This window comes from Triturus cristatus, chromosome 2_1 (assembly GCF_964204655.1).
Source record: "Triturus cristatus chromosome 2_1, aTriCri1.1, whole genome shotgun sequence".
Classification (NCBI taxonomy): domain Eukaryota; kingdom Metazoa; phylum Chordata; class Amphibia; order Caudata; family Salamandridae; genus Triturus; species Triturus cristatus.
Window position 1 is genome coordinate 497,105,681 of NC_140581.1, and position 25,537 is coordinate 497,131,217.

The following is a 25,537-nucleotide window of genomic DNA, read 5'->3' on the forward strand; positions in this document are numbered from 1 at the left end:
AGATGGCGTGTTAGTGGCGTATATAAGGTGGTCTGTTCAGTAGTAGGGGTATATACATTCACAATGGTTAATGCCCGGCCCTCCAGCCAGCCCCTCACCACTATGTGGCAACCCTCAGGCTCTGTCATAACAGCACTATCTGTACCAACTTTGGTGAAAAACTACAGCAACTCTGAAGTAAGCGTAATGCATTTACCAGAATGCAATGGGGTGAACTGTTCTGGGATGAGGGGCACTGTGCTCCCTACCACTTTGTGTACAGTGTAAGTGCATTAAAGTGTTCAAATATGATGGTTCAGATGTCTGCACATAACTCATGAAACATGAACCATTTTACACCATACTCACATCGACTTTCTTCTGATAGTTTAAACTTCTCACAACCTTCCTTGCCAGATGAAGTGCATGGGCATCATCCAAAGCATAGTGATCTGTTACGCCGGACTTTCTGTAAAAGAGAAAAGCACATGTTTTTGGGTAGGAAGAAAAAAATAACCAACAAAATCTTTTATGATCATAAATGTCTATTATTTGATCTAGTATGCAATGTGCAGCTTTAAAAAACAACATATTGCTCGAACATTAGGTGATAAAGTAATAGAACACAAGGCTATATTTTTAAGCAATTTAAATCGAAATTTTATGACGAAAAAAACTTTCAAACAAACAGAAGTCTTAGTGCTCCAGAGTATGTCCATGTACTTTTAGGTAACATCAGTCATTCAAATCACTGTACATAGCACAACATCCTAAAATATAAGAGCAAATGAGTGAAACAGGAAGGCAAAGTCAACTAGCTGAATAAAGATTAGTCTCAGGGCGAACTAGAGTAAGTCAAGCAATGCACGCCCCACAGGTTATCAATCACAGATGAGAATGGAAGGTATGTCCATGACCCTATAGAATTGATACCAAACTTTATTTCTATATTTTCATGACAGTTTTGACAAGACAAACATTTCCTTGTTCTTTTTACCCACAAAGCTCATTCTTAGTTTACATCCTAAATAGTGTTTGTGGCGGAAACAATATGAATGCAGAAATTCCCCATTCAGTTGGGGGTTTGTGAAGAGATGCTGTAAAGGTAATTAGAGGAAAATAAACTCAAAACTTTGCTTTTATAGTTAATAGCCTCGATTAGGTTGAATTTTGGAGAATTGTTTTTTAAATCAGTTGAGTAGGCAAATTCCAAGCACATACCAACAGCGAACTTACATTTTGATTCATGACTTTTATTTGAGTCAGTACAGTAAAGACTGTACTTTTTCCATCAGATTTCCCTTTATATTGCACTCTTACGCATGAGAAATGCCACACCGAGGTCTCAACTTTAAGAACTTGCTAAACCTAATTCACTGTGAATCTCCTTGAGTATGTGGTAAGTCTCTGCACACAAGCCTAGAAATATTAAGATCCTCTTGCTTTTGTGCATTTTTTTTGCTGCCTCGGTAAACCTAGCAAGTAAAGATCCTGCACACGCGGAGCCGCCTGTACCGCTTCTTTGTATGTCTTCTTTAATACTGTCAAAGTCAGAAATGTCTACTTGGGGCCCACTTTTGTCTTTTTGAAGTTCTACAGGCATTGTCAACTAGCAAATACTTGCTGGTCTTTGTGTATTCCCCATTTTCTCCAACTTTGATTCCAGCTAGAGGGTGGCTCTGTCCTCACATAGCAGATATTCGGTGAGCTCTTGTTGGCTCTTGCGTTGATCTACACAGTGCCACAGAGAGCGCTCAATTCTTAGTAAACTACTGAATATTATAGTCTATTCTCATCACTCTAACATTACATACTTGAAGCTTCATCTCAAGGCACAAGTCACAGTAATCCTAAGCTCTTCCATTTTGTTATAAAAAACCAAGGAAGTACACAGGAGTCCTTTCCTTTGGAGAGGCTCACACAAATCCTTGTTCACATTCTTTGCAAGCACTTTCTAAATTGGTACAAAATAATAAAAAATGTCTGGGGGTTTCCTATTTTTGTTTTAAACAGATCACCTACACAGAAAGCCAGTTCTCCCAGTTGGAGGCAAACTTTTCCATATTTACTTCTTGTAGAGCTTGGACACCCTTCTCCTAGGGCTATATGGGATGAAAATAATTTGATTGGTCGATTGAGTAACATTACCATTTGTGTCTTAATGTGTCTGTGTTGTCCTGTGGTCATACTCCGTGTCCCTCGCGCCCCCCTAGGAGAGAAATATTAAACTGGCCCACATGGTCATTTCACGCCATTTGGGAGCACTGTGAGTCCAGTATCTGCTCCACCACCAGCTGTCGAGTTTGCATTGGCAGCCTTGTGGAAGCACCCCGTGCCCCAGTTGTGTTGCATTAGATGGTTTTATAATAAGTCTTTAAAAGAGGTCACTGTAAAGTATTAAACATAAGCACATAGGGACATAATAAAAACAAGAGGACTGTGTGATTGCAGCTCACCTGCAGTGAAGATCAGCTCCTCCAAGCTCCTCTGCTGATACCTCCTCTCCTGTAGCAGCCTTCACCTACAACAGAGTTAAGTCAATATCAAGGTGGAACTAATGCTTTCAGTCAATGCTCTTTCTCTAGTATGCATAATATCGTTGCATAAAGTACAACATGCCAAGAGACTGTGTCCATAGAGGTGCATCATGTATGTTTTTAACCATTGCAAATGCTCAAAGAGCTGAAAGTTGACAGTAGAAACCCAGTGCTCCCCAGGCCAGCTCTGCCCACCAAACTACCAAGCCCAGACTGGCTGCAGCTAAACACAGTTAAAGAGAGCAATGGAACCTGCAGAAATGAACTATGCATGTTCTGCATGTTGTAGGGAACTGGGCTTTTGTAGCAATTATCCTCCCACTTTTGACCCGTTTTTTAAACTATTAGATGCGGATTTTCAACTCTGACAGTGCACTCAGGCCTGCTAACTAGACCTCAGTGCCAGTGCCCATTCCCCAAAACAAGGTGTTGTCTGATTGTGCTACAACGGGCTAAGGACTTTAGCACCTCTGTAAGTCCCTAGTAAATGGTACCCCATGTCCCTAGGCAGGTGATGCCTATTTTGAAAAAACCGGCTCTCGATCCTCTAAAATTTGAGAACTACCGCCCCATTTCTCTTCTTCCTTGGGTGGCAAAATTGACTGAGGCCCATGTTAATACTATCTTATGTAACCATATCCATTCTGCCAATATTTTGGATCCTTCTCAGAATGGTTTTCGACCTGGCCACAGTACTGAGACCGCGCTTCTCTCTATGGTTGAGTACCTGCGCACTCTGGTGGACACTGGTCATACGGCGGCTCTAGTGCTTTTAGATCTCAGTGCCGCGTTCGACACTGTCTCCCACGCAATTCTACTACAGCGTTTGGTTGAGGCTGGTGTCGACCACGTGGCACTTGAATGGTTTCGATCGTTCCTATCTGGTCGCACTTTCAGGGTCGTTACCCCTCCTTACCAGTCCAAACCCCATTTCATCACACAGGGTGTCCCACAGGGGTCAGCTCTTAGCCCCACTCTTTTTAATATCTATGTTCAGCCGCTGGCTGCTGTCGTCAAGCGATGTAATCTGACCATGGTGTCTTATGCCGACGACACGCAGCTGGCGGTTGCAATAAGTGGGGCATCTGACCTTGAGGCCACCAAGTTTTGTGAGGGAATCAGGTCGGTGGCAAGTTGGTTGACAGACAATTGTTTGCAACTGAACGCCAAAAAAACGGAGGTGCTGATTGTGGGCAATCAGAGCCAATTATGGGGTGATCGTTGGTGGCCACCTGAGCTTGGCCCTACCCCTCTTCCTGCCACTGAAGTAAAAAAATCTTAGCATTTGGCTAGATTCTAAACTTAGTTTTGTTCCTCATACTAAGAAAATCGCTGCCATGTGCTTTGGGACTCTCCGCAGGCTTAGACCCATTTTTTAATTCTTTGACGCTCCAACCAGGCAGCTTATTGTACAAGCTACTATTTTATCTCGGTTGGACTATGCGAGTTCCCTTTTGCTTGGAGCCAATCAGGCAGAACTCTGTAGACTCCAACGAGTCCAAAACGCAGCCGCCAGGGCTTTAATCGGCTTGCCGAGATTTTGCTCGGCCAAAAAATCTATTCATGGACTTCATTGGCTCCCTGTCTGTCAGAGGATTAAGTTCAAGTCTCTCTGCCTCTCGTTTAAAATTCTGAAGCATTCTTCCCCCCAGATTTTGAAACATCTTATTTCGCCGTATGTACCATCGCGGTCCTTAAGATCCTCAGGGGTACATCTGGTTACAGTTCCACGTTTTAAACGGGTTAGGGCCGGGGGCCGATCTTTTAGTGTGCTCGCTGCCAAGCTTTGGAACTCACTTCCTCTCCATATTCGCGCCATTGATGAACTTTTGACTTTCAGGAAGGCCGTCAAGACCTTCCTTGTTTTCTTTGGATGCCTAGCATTATCATGGCTCGTCCACTGTCTGTTTATGTGCCGTTCCCTTGTCTGGAAGCGCCGGGACGCCCCTTTGCTGGGGCAGCTGTGCGCTATATAAATTTGGTTAACATAACATAACATAACATGAGTGCTAAAGAGGGTTCCAAAGGGCTGCAGCATATCTTATGCCACCCTTAGGGACCCACACACAATTTCCACACACAATTTTCACACAGACTGTCATTGCAGGCTGCGTGACGTGGTGCAAACCATGAGTGAACACACGAGATGGTACACTCATGTGTGTCATGCCAAAGTCATGGCATCTAATACATGTAAGTCACCCCTACAGCAGGACATTGAGCCCTAAGGCAGGGTGCATTAAATTTTATGTGAAGACAAATCTGCATGAGCAGATATGCCCCTGTGATGTCTCGTTCTATTACTGAATATTGCAAGTAAGCAGGAAAGCCACCTTAAAGTATGTAATGGGTACTGGTCAAAACAAGTTACCCAGCTACATAATGGCTTCACTGGTGGGTATGTATTTTATATAATTTATATAAAATACATACCCACCATAGATATCTGAGGCCCCATATGTGTCCCATGAAAATCATGTCTGAGCCAGAATCGCAAGCAGAGGTAAAACTGAAAGGTGGCTACAGACCAGGATTCCTATCAATTTGATGCTAGTGCCCTGACGAATCTTGAACACATTTGAAACTAACCTAGTGCTAGCATCGAAGGTTTACTGAAAGCAAAGCTAGTGGGGTAAACTGCAGTTCTGCAGATTTTTCTTGCAGAATCTTTTAAAAATGCTAAAGATACAACCTTAGTCCCGGCAGAAGGTTTTTCCATGAAATCCTGAGTAATGATGTTTGCACATCCAGCAGGCAAGAGTAAAAACCATCAGCACCCAGATTTCAAACCACTGTAAATAAATACCGCAATCTCATTTACCTGGGAAAGTCAGTGTAAAAAGAGAGGGGACGTTTTGCATGAGAAACGTGCTGAGTAGAATTGGCTGAGTTTGGTGTGGCTGCCACAACAAGTTAAATGCTCACTGATATAAGGTGATCTGCAGGTTTGGGTTAGACTTATGGCAAGTCTGGTTCGAAGATGGCAAAGCGAGTACTTTTCAGTGTCTGACTGGCCTATAGGACAATAACACAGTGTAGTGACCTAGCCACCCGACCCACACTATAATATGTTGCTGCAGTGCATGCACCCGGAGGGCGGGCTGGCCCGATGGTATAAATAAAGGGGCGCATGACCGCTCGGGGCCTTGGCCCGTACTATATCACTGGTGTAAGTGTCATAATTATTGAGCTACATAGTAGTAGGCCTTACCCTGTACCCAGTGTAGTTTCGAGGTGCCCTCAAACTCTACACTGGCGAAAAGGCAGGTGCCACCCACGTCACTACAGTGCCAGGTCGAGCACGTCATCCAGCCTGCTGCGGTGAAGTGCGGTGCGTGTCTGCCGCTGCGTGCGCCCAGGGCGGAGCCCCAGGCCCGAAGCCGACTGCGGGTGCCCACCCCGCGAGTGCTACAGTGCGGAGAAGCCCGGGCGGAGGTGCCTGTGAGATTAGGCAAGCGCGGGGAGCGAGCACATGGCCCAAGTCACTGTCGCATGACTCATCAGAGAGCGGCCTGCTCGAGTGTGTCTGCCCCGGTCAAGGCGGTGCTGCAGAGGGAGCACGTGGCAGGAGGTTAAATCTCTCAGCCACTTTGATGGTAGTCAGGAGAAACACGGCCTGGGAAATCAGGTACAGGACAGCAAAACCTTGGCAAATGCAAGTGCACTAGGGGGACAGTGCAAGTGAGGAGACCTCCACGCAGGGCATAGAGCTCAACAAGCAGGCGCAGGCCAGAAACAGTCTTCAGGGACACATCGACACGGCGACAGTCATGCAAGACTCCACGCTTCACCACAGCGCGGAGGACGATTTTGAAACCCCACCAAGCATTGGTAAAGTCGAACACGAGCTAACCTAAGCACAAGCGACAGTGCACACATGCCTCAGCAAGGGAGATGAGCATCCCGAATCAAGATGTGCTGCTTCCCTGGTGCCCAAGCAACAACCCCCAGAGCAACCCCCGCAGCAGCCGGGCCATGCAACGGCGGCTCTCCTCCCATGCAGTGAATTAGCAGTCCCTGCCACGGCTGCGTCGCAGTGGAAGTCGTAGATTGGCCGTTTGGAGCACTACAACGTGGGAATGAGAGAAACAGATGGAAGGGTGAAAAGGTCACTACTCATGTGCTACGGAGGAGGGGAGCTATAAGACTTGTACGAAACCCTACCAAATACTGGGGCTGACGACAACTATGACGCAGGGGTGGCAGCCATGAACTGGCACTTCGACCCACAAATCAACGCCCAATTCGAGAGGTTTAAGCTTTGCCAAGCTAGGCGAGGGGAGACTGAGTCAATAGACGTCTTATATGCACGATTGAAGAAGCTGGCAAGCTCATGCACTGTCCCTGACCCGAAGGAAGAGATCAGAGCACAGATCATACAGGGATGCAAATCAGTAACGCAGTGCCGCCGGATACTCTGGCAACCAGGCATATTGCTGGACAAGATTCTAGTGCTTGCAAGATCACACGAGCTGTCGAACGCACGGGCTGATGAAATGAAAGCGGCCCTTAACCCCTTCGCTGCGGCGCGAATTCCGCCGCAGCGCTGGGGGGGTGAGGGGTGAGCGCGGCACCGCCATGCTCATGACGGAAAGGCGGGGAATTAGAGCCGCGTGGGAGGAGCGGCCGCCAACGGCCGCAGCATGACGGAACCACGCCGTTATGAGCACACGCCACCCGTGGCTCATGACGGCGTGGTTCTGTCATGAGCGCACAAGGGGTTAACCGACATCCAAACCCCTCAGGACCACCTCGACCACCGGCAACAAACGAGAGAGTAGACGTCATTCAGAGACGCCCTGCAGCGCCCCGAGACAACGGGAGACCGATGTAAAAGGGAAAATGTGGAAACTTCGGCCTAGAACACCCGCCGGCCAGCCCATACTTTGCAAGGGGAAAGAACTGCTCCCGATGTGGGATGCTGAATCACTTCGCCAAAGTGTGTCGGAGTGGAAGAACAATAACCAATGCCTCAGGACAGTGAGTAATAGACAACAGTGATACAACTGTCACTGGAAGACCCACTGGAGCAGATGGACTCCACCCTCCCGGGGTATGGTCTGGGTGCAGATGACATTGATGTCTTTGTGTTGTTGTTCGTGAGCCAGGACGGCCCGCGCAGTCGATCCCCGCCCATGTGCTCCATCACAGTGGCAGGATCTCCAGTCAAGGCGCTCACACACCGGAGCCTCGGTGAATGTCATGGACAGTGACCAATATGAACAGCTATCCCTGCGACCACTGCTGTCGCCCTCCAAAGCAAAGATCTATACGTACGGAGGTACCGAGTCGCTTCCCCTGCAAGGGGTCATTGAGATCCAAGTGGCCAGTGAGGGCCACTGCATCCACACGCGGTTCCATGTCACCAAAGGGAAGAGGGGTACACTCCTTAGCTGCCACACGGCAGAGGACCTGGAGTTGGTTTTCTTTGCCAACCAGATACATGACCTACATGCCCACAACATCCTCAAAGAGTTCCCTATGCTGTTGGAAGGACTTGGCAGCCTTAAGGGAAAGCTGTTCAAGCTGCATATCGACCCCACGGTTAAACCGACTGCGCTAAGACACCGGAGGGTGCCATTTCACCTATGTCCCCCCAGGTTGAGGAAGAACTGCGGAAGCTAGAGCAACTGGGGGTAATTGAAAATGTTTCGGGCCCCACCCCGTGGGTGTCGCCCCTGGTCGCCGCTCCCAAGCCAAAGCAACCTGGAGCAATTCGGCTGGGTGTCGACATGCACCTTCCTAATCAGGCGGTTAAGCGGGAACGGCACCTCACGCCCACTATGGATGACATTGTGGCAGATCTCACTGGGGCCAAGTGATTTCCGAAGTTCAACCTCAATGCTGGCTACCACCAACTGGAACTTGACCCAGAGAGCAGAAACATCACAACGTTCTCCATGCACATAGGGTTGCGGCGGTACAACAGGCTGAGTTTCGGAGTGTCGTCAGCTGCCGAAGTGTTCCAGAACGCCATTTGGGAGACACTCTCAGGGCTACAAGGGGTCATCAACCTGAGAGACAACATCCTGGTGTTCTCAAAGACTCTGGAGGACCACCACATGCACTTGAGGAACCCGCTTCAACGGCTCGCAGACAGTGGGCTGACCCTTCATAGAGCCAAGTGCTCATTCTATCAGGAATCGGTGGAATTCTTCGGCTACATCTTCTCACGAGACAGTCTCCAAATCGATCCAAAGAAAGCTGCAGCCATACGTTCTGCCCCGAGGCCCACATCGCCCACAGAGGTCCGAAGCTTCCTGGGCATGGCCACATATTGTGGCCGCTTCATCCCGAACCTGGCGTCCCTCTCAGAACCCCTGTGAAATCTCACGAAGACCAGGGTACCATGGGAGTGGACTGTGAAGGAAGACAAGTCATTTCATGCTGTCAAGGAAGCCCTCATGGACAAGACTGTCATGGCGTACTTCCAACCCAGCAGACGTACTGAAGTGGTGGTAGATGCCAGTCCTGGGGGGCTAGGGGCAGTTCTTCTGCAAGAAACATCAGTAAAGGAGTGGGTCCTGGTGGCCTATGCCAGTTATTCAGGTAGTGTCATCTAAGGCCTTTCCCTAGGTCGAGGCCACCCTGAACCGAATCTTCGAGATGATGGAGCTCCCAGAAGAAATCAGGTTGGATAATGGGCCGCCCTTCCAGGGTAGAGACTTCCAAGAGTATCTGGCACCCCATGCCATCCGGCATCGCAAGATCACACCACAATGGCCGCAGGCCAATGGAGAGGTTGAACGCTTCATGTGGACCCTGAACCGAGCACTGCGAACCAGAGTCGAGAGAGGTGAAGACGCAGAACACTGCCTGCAACAATTCTTGAGGGCATAACGTCAGACACCACACACCATGAAACGATGTGCACCCGTTGCATTTGCTGTTCCGGAGGCACCCCCCCCCCCCCCGCCCCGAGACAGTATTCCAGCTGACCCGTTGTGGTGTCCAAGAGATCTAGATCAAGCAGCCGCACAAGACAGGAGAATGGCCACCAAAGTGAAGGCTAGCCAAGCGCGAAAGGCACAGGTGGTTAAAATCCGGGTGGGAGACCGCGTCATAGTGAAAGATCAGCTTCCCGGATGGAAATATCGCACACCATACGAGCCGGAGGTGATTGAAGTCACAGAGGTGCATAGAACCGCGGTGTCTGCTCAACATGGATATCGCAGAATCGCAAGGAACATCTCCTGGTTCAGTGAAGTGAATACAGGGCCATGTGGAGAGAATGGAGGTGACAAAAGAGCTGCGGGAGAAGGAGAGGAAGTAATAGCGCCACCAAACACCCCAGGAGGAAACAGCGACCCCTCGCCAATACACCAGGGGTAAAGAATGCCCGCGATTAAAGAACAGCCAACGATCATTCAGAGCCCCTCATCATCAGTAGATGACATGGCAGGGACTACCAACGACTCCTGGAGTCAGAGGTATGGTCTCTGGCCAAACCCTGCCCCCAGCCAGAGACTCTTCGACTTTGTATGCTGCATGTCTGGAGATGAATTTGTGAACGTTCAGCAGCATTGTATCTAAAGGAAAGGAGGGATTAAGTGATGGAGCCACCCGGCCCGCACTATAATAGGTTGCTACAGTGCATGCATCTGGAGGAAGGGCTCGCCCAATGGTATAAATAAAAGGGCGCATGGCCGCTCGGTTCTTGGCTCATACTATATTTCACTGGTGTAGGTGTCATAATTATTGAGCTATATAGTAGTAGGCCTTATCCTGTATCCCGCGGAGTTTTGAGGCGCCCTCGAACTCTACAGGCAGTACCCGACGGGCTTGTCTGGGCTGGTTTTTACAGTGGATTTCACTGATATTGCCACAGATAATGCCTGCAGCAAGCACAAATGCACGCCGTCTCAGCTACCTTGCAAAACCCCTAAACAGTGTCTTTACAAGTTAAAAACTGCTCCATTTGCAAATGTGTGTCACTTTTTAAGCTATTTGATTCACTAAGGAGGGCCACTTTTAATTAGTGCCTGGGAATAATTTCTGCCCCAGTGCGACACTGGTACTATTAGACTGAGTGACAGTAATGCATGTTATTTACGGAAATGGCAAAAGAGTAGTAGTAAGCGTTATATAATAAATTATTATGATTAGGAAACCTTGTACGGCTGACTTTAAGAACAATACACTGGAATTTTGGACTATTCACCTTGCCAGTCTGTGTTTATTAAGGACTGTGCAGCACCAAGCACAGGGCAGAATTTAAGTTCATTCAGTATCCTTGCCGACTCAACCATAAAAAGATTGGGTTGTTTTCAAAGAGAGGTTTAAAAATGGGCAAACAGTATCTTTGCAGATTTTAAGTTCCCTCAGGAAGAAAGGATCACTGACAGAGTGACGGAAATACAGAGGATCTTCACGAAAAGGTTTTTAGCGAAATAAACTAGGCTTGGACATGGGCTACTCTGCTGTGTGGTAGACGGAGTCGTGACAGTGGTTATTCGCCTATGTCAGTAGTGTCAGAGGAAGTATGTAGTGTTATGAGATGCAGGAGATGGATTGTCAGGACACAGAAGTGTGCTCTGGTGCCAGCCTTATACTACCATGGACGTCACTTGCCCTTTGGCACTGGCACTATTCTTTCTACCCCAGATCTTTAGGCTCAAAGACACTGCAGGATGAGGATGTAAACATGGCTGTAAGAGCCCCACCTTACTTTCTGTGGTCTTCGCTCCTTGTCCTTTCTCTAGGCACCACCGTCACAAATAGAAGGCAAGAGGTGCAAAAAAGAACAACCCTGTGATATCCTCTGAGGTCAAAGGGTGTGTGAGGTCACTTCCACTGTGCCAGGTATTGAACTTCCTTGTTACTGACCAATTGATTAGGATTCAACTGTCCAATAGAAAAAAACTACAGTGCAATATCTATCGAAATCTTACATTCAAAACTGTGACAGCATTTTATTTACGCTTAGTGAGATCTTTATGTTTTTGAGCGAGGCTATCTACAAATATAAACATGGCGTTGCAGCTTAGTCCTAGGCGGATTCAGTGGTATTTAAGGCAATGAGAGCTGGAGCACCATGGAAACAAAGATAAAAGAGTACTGAAAAATGATTGAGAAGATCTTTTATAGGTCATTTGAGTTTTTATGCCAGACAAAACAAACGTTGAAAGGACGGGGGCTTGAAATTTTAGATAATTATAGAAATGTGCATGACCTCCTCTAAATAATAAGGCAAAAGCCCAGCTGGGATAGTGTTCATGATGGGTCAACTCCTGAGAGGAAAGATCAAGCATTTTTAAAATGTCTTCAAAAAATAGAAAAATAATAAGCGTCGCACGGAGGGTGATTTGGCTATCGGACTCAGTCCCCCAGAGGTCAGAGGGGCTTGCTGACCTGCTTGCTGCTGCCTGGAGGCGCCGCCCACGTTGCCCATTTAAGAACCTAGCGCTTCCCGCTTCGCGGGAAACGCATCGCACGGAGGGTGATTTGGCTATCGGACTCAGTCCCTCAGAGGTCAGAGGGGCTTGCTGACCTGCTTGCTGCTGCCTGGAGACGCCGCCCACGTTGCCCATTTAAGAACCTAGCGCTGCCCGTTTCGCGGGAAACGCGTCGCACGGAGGGTGATTTGGCTATCGGACTCAGTCCCCCAGAGGTCAGAGGGGCTTGCTGACCTGTTTGCTGCTGCCTGGAGACGCCGCCCACGTTGCCCATTTAAGAACCTAGCGCTTCACACTTCGCGGGAAACGCGTCGCACGGAGGGTGATTTGGCTATCGGACTCAGTCCCTCAGAGGTCAGAGGGGCTTGCTGACCTGCTTGCTGCTGCCTGGAGACGCCGCCCACAACGCTATATCATACGTGGTGCGCCCAGCTACGCGGGACGCAAGCGGGCGCGCCGGACGAAGCCCGGACAAAGGGCGGGCCGTCTGTGGCCGTCCGGGGCCGGAAGAGGCCGGGTCGGGCCCCCCCCCCTTGGCTCGTCATCTGCAAACAACCGGAGTGCCAGGTGACATTGTTTTTCATTATCGCACAAGCCATCATATTACACGTGCTATAGTGGTGTGAAGGGGCACTGTATTGGCTTATCATGAGTAAACGCAAGGGCGCGGCAGGGACTTTGGATGCTTTTATGATTAGGGCTGAGAGTCTATTGATACACGAGATTGAGCTAACCGAGCGACGTCTATCTTTAGACTCAATGGCGGCCCAGCGACGCTCATCTCTTGAAGCCGCGACACAGGGGAATACTATCTGCCACCGTCTCTCTGTGTCACCAACTCTGCCCCCGATGCCCGTGACACCCGCTCAGCAACTGTCCCCGTCACACGTTTCAGTTACATCTTCGGACAATTGTCTCAGTGGCCAACAAACCCGCACTAGATCTCACGCCCCTAAATTAATTGGCGTAACCAAATCTAGCGGCCCACCGGCCAAACGGAAAAGGGGGGCCAATAATAAACCTAATACCCTTGGCCGCCCCGCCAAAAGTAATAAAACGGTATTACAGACAATTGCCGTTCCTAATTCTGCGTCGGTGGGCACCCAAACCGACGTGCCCACTTCCACTTCTCATAGTAAGGTTGACATTATGTCAGCTCTGGAGTCGGGGTTAAAAGCTATAATTAGCCATACTAAGGCCCTCTTTGACGCAAATTTTGCCCCCTTAAACGAGAAACTCCAACGTATGGAACAATTGTTAACTCGGGAGTCATCCTCTGCTGTTTCGGCCGCTGATTGCACTTCCCTACCGATCTCGACGTGCCTGTTGGGGGCCGCTGTTAATTTGGATAACGAATCAACCAATTTCAATAACAGTACTCGGTGCTTATCCGAAGGTCTAATACAACCTCCACCGGCAATGATCTTTCCTTTTCCAGCGGACATTGATGTCAGACCAAGATCCACTGTTTCAATTCCATTGAAGACTGTGCCCAGCACCGTGACTCTGAACCTCCCCCCTGCATCATATCCTTATGTTATAATTCTAGCCGGAGTCCCCTGTTTGCCCGAGAATAAGAAGGAATCTTGGGTGGACCTTCGCAACAAATGTGTGGACTGGTTAAGGAAACATAAGGGCCTCGAACCAGCCAGACTGCACGAAATTTTAATGGTGCGGAGAGTGGGTTGGGTGGGTACATCGGCAAAAAACATCAGTGGGGATTGCATTGTCATAAATTTTTGCAGACCCCATACGGTTCAGTCTTTGATGCGTACCCGTGAGTTATTGCCAGGGCTTACGACAAACATATGTATGTTTTCCCTTGGCTACTTCTATAAACCCATCCCTAATAATTGTGTGCCCACATCTACGGCCCTTCCTCTGGCCAATCGTTTCTCAGGCTTGTCTGATTTAGATGTCCCTGACTGACAACCAAGTCCGAGTAATGGATCCCTTGCCCTACCGTTGATAGAGGACCCAATCCTGCAGCTGGTACCCGCACCAATTATCTCTGATAATTCTCCTAACTCTCTAGAGTGTATAGCATCTAGGACAGGCAACTTAAATGTCATAAGTTGGAATATAGCGGGCCTCCAACAAAGGCTCCTTGACCCTGGGTGTATCAATTTCATTCAGAGTCAAGATATAATCATGCTACAGGAGACGTGGGCTACGGTTAACTTGCATGTTAATGGGTTTCAGTGCCATAATATTTTTGCCGCTAAATCTAGAATGGGCCGCCCTTCTGGAGGCTTATCCATCTGGATCAATATCTCTGCTGGAGGTTCTTCCAGGGTCATACCGACAAATAATTTAAACTTCCAGGCTATACTATTTAAACAGAAAAACAGTTTTTTTCTGGTAAATTTTTATAATAATGATTTTAGCTCACAACCCAACACACATTTTAGGAATCTTTTTAACTTTATCACCACTCTAGAGGCTAGGGCCGACTTCAATGACACCTCTGGCCTTGTATTGGGTGGAGATTTTAATGCCAAATTAAATGGAGATTGCACAATCCTTAAGGATAGTAACTTGGGTCTGGGGTGCCAAAGAGGTGTGGAATTAACTACTCTTTTGAGTACACATAACTTGGAGAATGTCATGGACCGTTTTCCCACTGTTTCCCTAGTGCCCACATTCATAGGTAGGGATTGTTCTTCAACAATTGACTATATTTTTATATCCCCTGGCCTGACAGATCGTGTTAGTGAGGCCAGGGTAATTCCAATGTCCCAAGGGGACCATAATCCTATAAAGATCAGTTTAAAGACCATTCATCGACCGGTCTATAATAAGGAATGTGGTGCTAGGGATCTTTCCATAAGCTCTAACAATCTCAGATTAAAATGGAGGGGCATTAATGTGTTGTCGACTGTACAGATCCTGGTCAGTGATAATTTTCCTCTTTTCCTCTCATGTTTGTCCGACTTAAGCCCTAATCCTGGGGTAGTAGATGATTTTGTTAAGATCTGTTCTGCCCTTCGTGCACAGCTCATGATTCCCTCACGCGCTATGACGGATGACCAGGGATGGTTTGATCACGAGTGCTCTCTGGCCAACCGCGAGCTGCGATTAGTTTTATCTGCTAACCCGAGGAATCTGACTGATGTAAAAAACGCTAGGTCACGATATAAATTGGCCATTAGGAGAAGGAAGGAGGAGATTCTTGAGGAGCGTTGGGAGGTGCTAGCACAAACTGCTGCCCGGGGTAGGGGAGATATTTTTTGGGCCGCAGTCAAAGACCTGCGTTGTTCGGGTCAGGTTGCGACCCCAATGGATTGTACTATTCCTGAAGCTGCATGGGTGGACCACTTTTCTAAGATTTATGCGGTCCCTCCTTCTGCGGCGGCCACCCCAATATTTAATAGCCCCCCCCGGGCCGATATATCACTATTTGAGGTAGAGGAGGCCATCGCACAGAGCGCGGGGAATAAAGCCCCTGGCCCAGACGGCCTCCCAATTGATATTATTAAGACCCACCCTGACTTATGGGCCCCTCTTTTATTGAATGTTTTTAAGAATTTAAATTTTATCTCTTCACCGCCCCCAACCTGGTCATCTAGTATAATAGTGCCTATTTTTAAGAAGGGTGATCGTTCCCAACCATCATGCTATAGGCCTATCTCCCTTATTGACAATACTTTAAAGATCTTAGGGAGAGTACTGTATAATAAAATCCTGTTATGGGCCGAGGATAATCAAATCCTAGAGAGTTGTCAATTGGGTTTCCGCAATAAGGTGGGAACCGTGGAGCAATGCCTTAATTTGAACCTCATTCTGGGCAAATACATCGTAGCACGTAATTGCCCAATTTATCTGGCCTTCATGGATTTATCCACTGCTTTTGACCTGGTTAATAGGTCATTACTTTGGAAGACACTATTGGACTATGGTTTGGATGAATCGCTGGTTCACTTCCTGGCTTATTTGCATAGGGATTTGAAGGCCTGTATCAGGGTTAGCACTAGGGGTGAGGTTTCTGAGCCAGTTATTGTCAATAGAGGGGTCAGACAGGGGTGCGTCCTAGCCCCTCTTTTATTTATTATATACATTAATGGCCTACATAAACATCTGGTCTCTTTAACTGGTGATGTCCCGACCATAAAAGATAACCATCTTCCTGCACTACTATATGCAGATGATGCGGTCCTTATGGGACGCACCCCAAACGCATTACGCATATTGGTGAATGGCTTTGTTGCATACATGGATTCCCTAGATTTGAAGACCAATTTTAAAAAGTCTTTTGTAATGTCCTGTGGCCCGAAGAGGCATCATATTGGCAATATAGTTGTGGGGGCAGAAAGACTGGGGTCAACTGGCAGTTTCCCGTATCTGGGAGTGGTCTTTGCTGCGAACAACTCCTGGAGTGGGCATATTGCCCACGCCAGGAGTAAGTTCTCAAAGTCCATCAATTCAATTATGAGCCTCCCCCGTCCAAAACTGACCGGGGCATTGCCTGCTATCCTAAAAATATACAAAACTCAATGCGTCCCGGTTGCTACTTATGGTGCCGAGGTTTGGGGTACCGCCAGTTGCTCGGATATAACTACCGAGGAACATAGATTTTGTAGGAAACTTCTCTGTGTTCCCATTACTTCCCCACATTTTATATGCCACAGGGAATTGGGTTTGCACTTTATAGGGGATTTTATTCGCGCCCGTCCCGCCCTTTTTTGGCTGTCGATTTGGAAAAATCCCGCCGCCAAACTGACTAGGGACATTATTGAGGATTGTCTCCGCTGCGACAGGGGCATGTCCATTCCCTGGCTGTCAGGGGTGCATAGCGTCCTTCGCAGCGTGAACTTTGAAGACATTTTTCTAAAACCCTCTACTACCAAGCACCCCACTAAATGCAAACTCAAAAAAGTACTTTATACGTCTTTTGATGCTGAAAGGGTAGCTAGGGAGTCCTTGAAATCTAGTGTTTCTGGTTACCTAGCCTGTAATTTTATAAATTACCCCACACCCAGATATTTAACCCTCCCGTTGAGTCATTGGGAGCGAGGCCTTATATTTCGCCTTAGGGCAGGCACCATTAAACACGCACTTAGCTTCCCTTTATGGAATTTGAATGACCAATGTGCTGAGCCATGTCCCTGTGATTCCAAAAGCAGGCAAACAACTCTACATTTTTTATTCTTCTGCAAGTTCTATATGAAGTACATCAAATGGTTTTTAACTCCGTATTTTAAAAAATTTAAACCAATTAGCCTGGAACTCGCATTTTCTATGATTTTGTCCCTGGACGATGATGAACTTGTCTTTCGTGTGAGCTCTTTTTTAAAAACTGTGGTTCGTGCCCGGTCTACAATGTCTTAAAGCTTTGATGGTTTATTTCCTATGTGTAAACAGTATTTTATCTTACTGCATGATTTTACAATTGTTTTCTTCTGTACTTTTATGGATTGTCAATGATCCGAATAAAGTTTTCATTCATTCATTCAAGCCTAGTAATTTAAAGATGACCCATCATATTGATTTCAACTATCCTGCTCCGAGATCTTGGTGGAGCTTTTCAGTTTGTTCAACCCACCTTGCCTGCTCCACTTGCATGCATGAAGTTCTCCTATTTGTAAGTCTACCGCAACTTTTTCTATATGTTTTTCTTTAAACAGACAGCAATTGTTGACTTTGTTATTGTGCTTTAACTCATAACATATACCCAATATTTTCTGGCGGGTCCTCAATTTAGTCCAATCCAGAAAATACAACTTGGGAGACAAGCCCAGATTTATCATATTTGTAATTTCACAAGCTAAACTTGAACAGGCTGAACATTACATCTATCAAATCCACTCTACACACATGAGGGTTCACACAGGGAAAAACAAACAGTGATGAAGACTAGTGAAGTGAGGGCGTTACTAACGACCGAGAACTTACAAGAGAAAAGAACCAAATAATGAGCGTTACAGAAAAGGGTCTGTTCTTCATGCCCTGAGCTATGGATTAGCACTGTGAACTATGCTACATTGTTTATTTTCTTTAACCACATCTTCTCGATCTAGAAGTTGTTTCATTAACTAAGGATGCCTCCAACTAGACGTAAACACCAAAACCATGCCACCACCGTTCAATGAGACACAGGCATCCAGCTGGACTATGCCTAAACTGGACCAGGCTTCAGTGTGAGAAGGTGACCTTGGAAACATGTTAAGTCACTGGACTATTGAGACTTCCAAGACCCCACCAGTGGCAGAAAGTATGTCATAGTAATGCCTGTAACATAAGAAAACACAAACTGCAATTTCCAAACAACTTCTTTTCGGGATCCATCAGTTTATTATTTAACAATTTATTAGCTAAGAGCAAGATGCCAAGATAAAGATCATTTACATTCTTTTTGAACAATTCTCGGTTTAACTTTTTCTACTTTCAGGCCACTCGAATTGGACAAGAAACTTGATATGATCGCCTACCATTGTTTCCTAAGCAAGGCTGCTATACTCCAACTGACACACCTCACCGGCACCCAAACGTTCCATTGCATCACCACCACTACAACACAACACATTCACATTGGCTGAACAGCAAGGGCTAAACCAACAGGAACGATACATAGATAAATACACAAGATATAACATACTGCTTGAAGATAGCGTTCCAAGGGCTGTCACCAGGTAATTTGAAAATTTCAGGGTACTGCAAAGGCAGGGGACATCTACATAAATGTTTTGCCTACGTGATTTTACAGTAACACTTTGGCTTGAGTGATAAGCTTGGCTTTGCCTGACCTGAGGTTTCACTCTAGGGTATAGCAAGGGGCCCGTTATAACAGGTAGTTTGTAGCACAAAACAGCATTGCTAGCAACAAAATTCTTTGATTTATCACATTTCTCTATATATAGTTGTAGTTCATAAACAGATGAAATCAAATATATCAAATATATCTAGTATCAGTTTGTACAGAACATAAATTGCTATTCATATATGTAGAATACTCTATCATGAATGACATTTTATGTATATGATTAGACATTTCTTGTTTATTTGGCAACATTAACTGTCCCCTCATGATGATCTCACAATAAATGATTCTCTGTGTATACATCTTTTCTAGAAATTGATACTGCACCAGCAGCCATGGTGCTTTGCTGGTAGTGTTGCTGGCTGAGTATAGAATATACTTGTCTCTGTTTGTATTTCCACCTCTTGTCAGGGTTTTTCCCCAATCGTTATAGTCACAGGGACATTTCAGTTATATCATTTTAGTGATTATACATTTCCCCTACAAATTATTAAGCTGGGTATGCTATGCGAGATTGAACACGTGCCTCCCAAGATTCCTGCACTCTCCAGGAAAGCTTGGCCCAGATGTCAAGACCAAACTCAAACGAAGTGGTTTGAAGGGGAGTCTAGCTACTGAATAACACAATTACCAAAATTGTAATAAAGATCAAATTGACAGCCAGAGCATTTTTTTTGTTCTCATTCACCCAAGGTCGGTTCCCTGAAAGTTCCGAAAAAAAGCTCACTTATCTTTACAGGGTAGCCATACCGCAGGGGTCATTTCTTTCTCTTTCAGAGCATTTATTTTGTATAAAAAAGATAACACATGAATATATTTAGTGACACCCTGTACAGTGTTCTGGTGCCTTTTGGCTACGTTTGCGCTGGAGAAATACCACATACATGCATATCTCAAATATACAGTCATATGAACAGTACATATAGGAACGAAACAATAGGATTCCTTCAAATGGATAATATATAAACAATTTAATAAAACACCAACACGGGGTACCTATCCTGCACTCATTAAATTTTGTTCCTAATCACATTTGCTGTACTGTTAATAGCCACTTGAGAACACAGAGGACTGCAACCCTCTCACACATTTTTTTTCAACATAATATAGGGTTTGAAATCAGTAACAAAGCTACAATATGAAAAATGCAACTTGTGGGAAGAGTGTCTCACAAAGGTGAACAAGCAAAACATGAGCAGAAATGTAATGCAGTACCACCACTGGGGACTTATAATATTTTAATTAAATAAACTGTGTGTAGTGATTTAAGAACATAGAGGATTGAAATCCTCCCACAATTTTTTCCCTCCTGATATACTGTTTGCAATCAGCAACTGGTGACAACAAACATATAGAACACACATAAAATATGAAGAATGCAAAAATAATGCAAACTGTGTTAAGAGGTAACATGATTCTTGCACAGTAAATTTGTGCGTCTTAGTGTTCACAGTAAAAAGCTATTTGCTCTGGAAAGCTATTTCCTCTCCCAGTTCAAGTCTAGGGTTGCTTAGTGGTGTAAAGGTATATATTACTAGCCACTCAATACAGTTCGGAAGCATATATGCCCCCAATGTGGAGCAGGATCAATATTGGAACCGCCTTACTGGAGTGCTAGCACAATAAACGTCGATACCATGGCTGTTGGGGAGGGATTATAACTGTGCCCTAGACATCAGCCTGGATAGATCTTACCCCCCTTCGGCACAGTCCCCCGCACCGAAACAAACAGCAATTTCGAAATTGGGTGAACCACTGGACACTAGTAGACGCCTGGCGAGAAAAGAACCCAAACATTAAAATGTATGCCTTTTACTTCGCCCCACATAATCTACGGGTGAGGCTAGATAGATTCCTCTGCTCCACAGCACTACTCCCCCAAATACAGCACAATTACTACCTGGGCAGAGTCTTGTCAGACCATGACGCACATACAGTGATCCTCAGGTGGAGACTACACCGCCCCCCTTACCCCTGTACCCACATGGAAGTTGCCTCGGGAGTGCCTCACTGATCCGGCATTCTGTCACACACATGGCGACCATATTCAGGGATACTTTGCACAAAATGCTGGCACAGCCACGTCTAGATTGATAGAATGGGACGCGTTTAAGGTCGAAGCCAGGGGACACTGCATCCAACAAATAGTAGGCGTGCGAAAAACACTAGAGCAATCACAGCAAAATGCGGAAACAAGATTGGCAGGCTTAACAAAAAGCATGGATCAAGGGGAAGCTACCCCAGAGCAAGTGGCGGAAGCGAAACATTTCATGCGGAGACAATGAGAGACCTTCGCAAATATAACTTCAGGGTTTATGCCGCCAAGGTGCATCGTGATGGAAATAAGGCGGAAACACTCCTATCCTGGCTTCCTAAATAGGACACGGACATGAAACCAATCACTGAATTGATAGACGCGACGGGTACCCCTAAACAGTCATAAGTAGATATATTACACATCTTTCACGACTATTACACAGGAATCTATCAAGCCCCCACGACGTCACCACGACAGGTGTTGGCCCGGTTCTTCCACTTACTACCTCTACCCAGCATCCCGTCCGCGGATAGGAAAGCGTTAGAGGCAAAGATTATACCCCCGGAAGTAACCCATGCAATCAGAGCACTGGTACGACGTAAAGCACCGGGAATGGATGGCTTTCCCCTCGAATACTATAGCACCTTCTCAGTCCAGCGGGCCCCACGGCTTGTATCCATGTACGAGGACACGCTACAAAGAGGCGAACTCCCGGGCTCACTCAGGGAATCTACCCTGGTGACATTCCTCAAAACACATAGAGACCCTACACTCCCATCCTCATATAGAACAATAACCTTGCTCAATGCGAACTGTAAAATTTTAGGTAAAATTTTGGCGGAACGGTATATCCAAGTTCTCCTGCAGCTGATCCACCCAAACCAATGCGGTTTTCTCCCCGGGCGAAACGTTTCACAGAATACGCAGGTTATTTCATATACAGGATAGAGCAAAAGACCACTTTCCACACGCTGCGTGCCTGATTCTGGACCTTGAAAAGGCCTTTGATACACTACTGTGACCATACCTATTCGCCGTCCTCCGTAAAATACGTGTCAGACCGACCCTGCTAACATACACGCAACTCCTCTATAAGGCCCTCACATCTAGGGTGAGAATAGGGAAGTACATCTCGGCCCCATTTCCGGTGGTACGAGGGACACAGCAGGGGTGCCTCCTGTCTCCCCTCCGGTTTGCCCTGGCTGTGGAGCCCCTGGCCATACGCTTGCATCAGGGGGGCGTGACATGGGGCATTCCAATAGCAGACACAGTACACTGCATATAGCTGTATGCAGATGACCTTCTGATCTATGTACGGGATGTCACGAGCGACCTTACGCCTATATGGACAATATTACAAGACTTTGCAGGGACCACTGGACTCAAAGCCAATTGGGACAAATCTACGATCTTACCACTAATCCCTCACCTAGCTCCCTCAGATATAACAACAGGAATACAGAAACTCATGTGGAGTGCTACGGCATCCCGGTATCTAGGTGTGAGACTGTATCACTCACCCGAGAACCTCTATGATGGGAACCATGGAAAGACATTGGCGGGACTACGTGTGGCGGTCGCCTTTTGGAAGACCTTACCCTTGGCACCCATAGGGCCTATAGCCCTAGCAAAGATGATTATGGTACCCACACTGCTTTACTCCTTTACCAATCTCCCCGTGATACGACCACGCTCCTTTTTTCAGGAACTCGACACATTACTCACAACATTAATATGTGGGGGTGGTAGACGCAGGGTAGCCTTACAGACACTGTACTTACCCACAACACAAGGGGGACTGGGAGCACCTTCCTTCGAAGCTTATTTCTTAGCAGCTCAACTTCAGTGGCTATCTCATTGAACAGCCGAATGCCACATCGAGGAGACGTTTTCCGACGACAGCCGTGTACCTCTCCCGTCCCTCCGGAGAATACGGATGCCGGGTACCAAACCTATACGTACGCACCCCCTACAGGTATCAATAGCCCGTAAGTGCATGATGCGTATACATCATATGTCCAGAGGACAGCCCCTATACTCCCCATTACTCCCGTTAGTAGGATTCCCCAATGGGAGAAATATTACACTTCCGGGGCCCTCCAGATATGGACTGATCACGCAGTTGAGAACATATGCCCAAATGAGGGAATGCTATGATCTCACACCGGGACAATTCCTGATACATAGACAATTAATAGATAGTGTCCGACACTGCTGGGATCTTAATGAGGGGGAACCACCGACGCACCCGGTACTGCACACTATCCTACGCATGGGTACGGGGAGACACTTAGTCACCTGGCAGTACAAAGCGATCCGGGAACTGATCACCGCTCCCCTGCACGTCTTACGACAGAAATGGGAGGACGGGATAGGACGGGTGTTCCATGACAAAGAATGGGAAAAAGCATTGGAGTACCCAAAAAAGGTTTCTAGGAACGCACGCTTCAAAAACATTCAATTCAATATTTTGCATCGTGCATACCTAACACCACACCGGCTCCACCGTTTTTATCCTGATACAAATTTTGCATGCCCCAGATGCCAGACTCCTGAGGCAAACTTTAAGCATATGTTTTGGGACTGTCCCACAATCCAACAATACTGGGATAGGGTACACCAGACACTCCGGGGGACGGTCAACCCCATGGCCATATCTGCATGGGAGGCGTGTGCCCTGAGAATCTTCCACAGGCGGAAGACAGAAAAGGTACAGTGCCGGTTTGCATCCCTGGCCATACTTTTAGCGAAACGGGAATGGCCATGCATTGGAGGGCCCGAGCAGGACCCCCGGAAGCAGCCTGGGTAGGCGCCATGAAAAAATGAGGGGCGGCAGAGGAAGAAACACTGAGAGACGAGGAAGTGAAAGGGTTACGTAAACATCCCATATCTATGGAATGGGCGCGACTCTTATTCCAATTTATGCAGGAGACAACACCAGAGGAATCACCCACGGCCACACAATCTCAATCAAAACTCCACCAGTGTCCCCCATTGAACAAACAATAACCAACACAAGGCAGCCGTGTGACACATAAAACCAACTGTGTGCTGGGACACTACCAGACAGGCACCTCCGTCCCCGATGGGAGACTCTTCCCGACCCCCTCTTTCCCCCCACTGCAGACACCACAGCACACTAAAAGCAGACCAGGCTCAGCCACATAACAGACAGTTACCCAGATACATTCCGACGGCGTGTACAAGTCCTATGCATAAAAAACAGAAAGTGGGTTGGCTCTGGAATAGTGTGACATATAATCCACCACCTGAATTGACTCATTAAGAATATTGCGGGACCTAAGCCTGAATGGTGGCAAATCATGGCGGAGGTCAAGACTGTTGAATAAACTGTAATGCTGGAAAACACCAACTAACGCAAATAGCAACCACCAAAAACACTGGAAGAAAAGGACTCAGAAAAGCATTAGTTACTTCGTTTATCTTTAATACTGAACGTTTTAATCTCAAATTGAGACCTAAAGTAGCTATGATAAGAGATACATTTAGAGTAAATCCAAATGCTTGTTTTTTCTGTACCTTTTATGATTTTTATTTACTCTTGTAGAGCCTGAAATTACACATTACTGATCTCTTTTCACTATTTTATTTGTACACCAAATACAGTTCGTCACTTCTCCCTTCAGAACTTTGCCAATATATACAGCTTCATACCTCTTATACTGCCAAAATAATTATCCCTTACACAAAGGGTAACTGGGAAAGTGCTGAGCATTACAGGATCCCCAGCACTCAAACTACACTGCCGGGCGTCGCAACCAGACTATCATATATTGTGGTCATGCTGGTGCTGCAACTATATTGGAGGGTGGTGCTTCATGATATTGTGCAGGCCACTAGGGGCGCAGAAATTACCGATGCCCAACACTGCTTTTTAGGGTTGTTTCCTAGATCTAAAAAAAAAAAAAAGGAAGGGCACTACAAAATTCACAGATTTAGTTCTACTACTAGCTATAAAATTTAGAACATTTCAATGTTGCGCGATAGCGGAAAGCACGACCCTCCACAAGGGGAAGAGAGGACTACGCAAGTACCCTCTGGCGGAGTACTGGGAAACAATCCTGCACGATTTTCTGGAATGCACCAAAAATTAAGTTATACCCTGGGTCCCCTCCACCGGCGATATAACATGAGGGTATCTGCATGACCCCACTAAAGCATTCTGGTGTGGATTGTACGGTTGCTGGCACATATCTCTATTGTATAGATGGACAGGGGCCTGCCGGGGGTAGCGAACGTATGTAGTCTTTATCCACTGTATGGAATGTGTTGATGCCAATGTCTTGTTTTCTCTATTGAACATGTCAATACGAATTTATATTGCTTGCACTGATAAATAAAAACAGTTAAAAAAAATTAAGTTATACCACAGTGTTGTTGTGGGCCTGCCATCTATACTGCTAGAATGTACCATCTTACTCTCTACAGTATCACCTATAAATGACCTCCAGCATGGTCCTATGCATTGTAATTGAGGCAATGACCGAGACATTCAACGAGGCTGGGTTCGCTTAATCCAAATATATCCTTGTGGTGGAAAGCAGTGGGGAATAGGCCATTTAAAGCGTTTGTTACTGAGTTTTCCAGGAATGCCCAGTTGGTGAGCGCTAGGTGGCACAGTTAATCCTATAAATGCTTGATGCAGTATTGTATGTACCGGATCACAGAGTGCAACATATGTGCTGAAGTTTGATGCATGTACAATGCCATTGGTAGGTCTTGTTTCTATTCAAAATCAATACAAAAAATATTTTAAAAATGTTTCTTTTTGTTTCACATGAACTTTGTTTTTGTAAATAAACAGTAAATT

General features: G+C 46.4%; 1 protein-coding gene across 1 annotated transcript in view; it reads right to left on the reverse strand.

Moving 5' to 3' along the window:
* The window catches only part of MCCC2 (methylcrotonyl-CoA carboxylase subunit 2), a 209,639-nt gene that overhangs the window by 104,760 nt on the left and 79,342 nt on the right, over positions 1 to 25,537 (reverse strand). The window contains exons 8-9 of the mRNA XM_085632355.1: positions 2,436 to 2,500; positions 349 to 448 (exon numbers count right to left, since the gene is read on the reverse strand). Of these exons, the coding sequence (XP_085488481.1) occupies positions 349 to 448; positions 2,436 to 2,500 (165 nt within the window). The remainder of the gene's footprint in view (positions 1 to 348; positions 449 to 2,435; positions 2,501 to 25,537) is intronic.